Source organism: Tachypleus tridentatus, unplaced genomic scaffold, assembly GCF_004210375.1.
Source record: "Tachypleus tridentatus isolate NWPU-2018 unplaced genomic scaffold, ASM421037v1 Hic_cluster_2, whole genome shotgun sequence".
NCBI lineage: Eukaryota > Metazoa > Arthropoda > Merostomata > Xiphosura > Limulidae > Tachypleus > Tachypleus tridentatus.
The window spans coordinates 2,466,818-2,469,468 of record NW_027467782.1 but is presented as its reverse complement, the minus strand read 5'-3'; the positions used below and the strand labels follow the sequence as shown (position 1 = coordinate 2,469,468).

Below are 2,651 nucleotides of genomic sequence, written 5' to 3'. Positions count from 1 at the left end.
CGCACCAATCCTGTTCTTATCAAGTCCTGTTCTGTGCTTTGAATACCACAAAATAATAACTGTTAACAAGTGTTTTGAGTGTTCCTTCCTGAACATAAACACTTTCTCAATAGGGGTGGCTTATTAGCTGTTCTTGTTTTTCAGTTCTCACAACAGTGAGTCTCGGTATATTAAATATATTAAACTTCTCACTAGTTTAATATTTTGCAACATCTGTGCAACAACTTTGATGTTAACACTGACTTGTGGATGATGTTCTCCAAGAATTGAGAGATCTAATAGCTCCTGAAACTCACGCTTGAAGTATTGGATTAAAATATTTCACTTTTACTTTTCGAATGAGTAGTTCTTCGCCTGTTTTAAATAGCCTCTTGAGGTTTACCACGTAATAATAACACCAAAACTTCAAAAGAATTTTTTTCGCCATCCCTGTTAAAATAGAATAAGAAATCTAACCATACAGTAGATAGAAATATTGTAGTCACTTTAAAAGTTAGTGTTAGTGAATCACGAATAAGTTTTCTAAATTATTTATTAAGGGCTAAAGATCTTGCAGTGGAAGTAAGATAAGTACATTTGTTAACAACATATTTACATGAGACCTGACACTTCAGAATACAACATATTCCAAACTGGTTCTTCTAATTTTTCTGACAAGAAGACAGTATTATATCGAAGAAAATAATAATTTCGAAGAGGATAAACACATCAAAAACTTATACTGTCGAATGAACGTTTATAGTAAGCATACATTTAGGGTTAGTTATGATTGCTGTTTCGTTTTCTTCCTGATAGGTCACGTTTTTTATCTGACCACACTCTTTTTTTTTACCCAACATCTGCTTCCACTGACTACTAAAAATCGAGGGAAATTTTGTATGTTTTCTCACTATGGATCTTTCCTCTTCATCATGATGACTGGACACGTGGGTCAGAGGAAGAACAATAGAGCTGTGACAGTCAGTAATGTCCAGACATTCACGCCTGCTAGTTTCAGATTCTCGAAAGTTTCCAGAACACGATGGCTTGCTAACTCTGTTGAGTGTCGATCGACGAACCACATTGGTTCTAGATGACCGCAAGCTGTCGTCCACGTTACTATACGCGGATCTCTGGTACACGGACTGTAAACGGACCAACTTGCTCTTGATGCACGGACAGAATGTCTGAAGAAAAGTCCGTCGATATTTTTGACTGAATAAACAATACAAGACGAAGTTTCCAGCTGCATTGATACACACCAAAAAGTTGAAGATGTTACCTAGTCCCAGAAGAAGAGCCTCTTTGTTGGTATGAGGAGGAACGGTATGTAAGGATGTATAGACTAATATTGCTGCGGTTGGAAGCTGACAGACAAAAAATAAGACAACTACAGCAATCAACATGATTGTAATTTTATTTTCCTGTTGGAGAGAATCTCTTGACTCTCTGTGATGTGTCATGGTGTCCCGTTGTATCTTAGAAAGGTGAACCGACCTGATGAGGAAGGAATTGAATATGGCAAGAAGAAAAAGTGGGACAAAGATGAACAAAATGGCCGTCATGGTATAGTACACTGTTTTGTAGAGGTGGTTATTTCCAAAGTCCGAAAAATCCATAGTCATCATAGTTTTATTTGTATCCATATCTGTGATTTCAATGACGGTCCACTCAAATGGAGTTGGCAAGGTTAAGAAAAAACAGATCAGGGAAACAAAGGCAATGACTTTCTTTGCTCTAGACTCTGTACAATATACTTTTCCTTTGATTGGGTGACAAACTGCAATGTACCTCTCTATCGTAAAGGTCACTGTTAGCCAAACTGATGTATTGCTACAAGCGTCTGTTAACATAATAGCAAAGGGCCGAATGTGCCAATATACAACGTAACTTGGACTCTGTATCCCTGGATAATGAGACAGAGACAGACCAAAAACGCACATTAAATATAACATATCAAAGATAGCTAGAGCTGCTAAGTAATTATTGGTAGAGGAACGCATGCGCCGTCTGGTCAGTATAACTATCGTTATGGTATTTCCAATTAGACCAACAATAAGGATGACAGGAACCAGAACTCGCTGAATCCAGAAACGACTCTGTTCTCGAAATTCTTCGAGTTTTTCGTCTACTCCAATCGCTGTTTCGGTGAAGTTTGAAACGACAAGTGTGTGGTTGGCACTGGTCCAGAATGTATTACTACAATTAGAAAGAAAGCAGTCTGTACTGTATGACGAACAATTAGCATATGTAAGCCGTCGATTGCTCCTCGTGCAGTCTGTGGGAAATATCATTTGAGAGGACATTATGTGGAAGTAAAACTCAGGAAGAAATAAAGCAGGCTTAGTGCAGTATCAGAAAGGAGGATTTCGTTTATTATAGCTGTTGAAACCTGAAAAAAGAAAAAAACTGTTAAGAGGTCTATTTGAAATAAGGACCAAATTATGTATAATATTCTCAACAATCAATCGTTAACCTACGTCTGCGAACTTACAATACTAAACAAGGGTTGCCATTGTCGTGGTGGGAAGAGCACAGATAGCCCATTGTGTTGTTTTGTGTTTAGTTACATACAAACGTTTGATTAAAAATTTATGAAACAGAACTGTTTTATGATTTAAAATTAATAAACAATCAATAATATTTTGAAATAACAAAAGAATTGATATAAT

At 36.8% G+C, this 2,651-nt stretch overlaps 1 protein-coding gene across 1 annotated transcript; it reads right to left on the bottom strand.

Moving 5' to 3' along the window:
* Positions 1-438: 438 nt before the first annotated feature.
* Positions 439-2,349, bottom strand: LOC143242787 (thyrotropin-releasing hormone receptor-like). Its single transcript, XM_076486279.1, has one exon. It carries the CDS (start codon positions 2,283-2,285, stop codon positions 717-719), a length of 1,569 nt encoding a protein of 522 aa, XP_076342394.1. The 5' UTR covers positions 2,286-2,349; the 3' UTR covers positions 439-716.
* Positions 2,350-2,651: the final 302 nt, after the last annotated feature.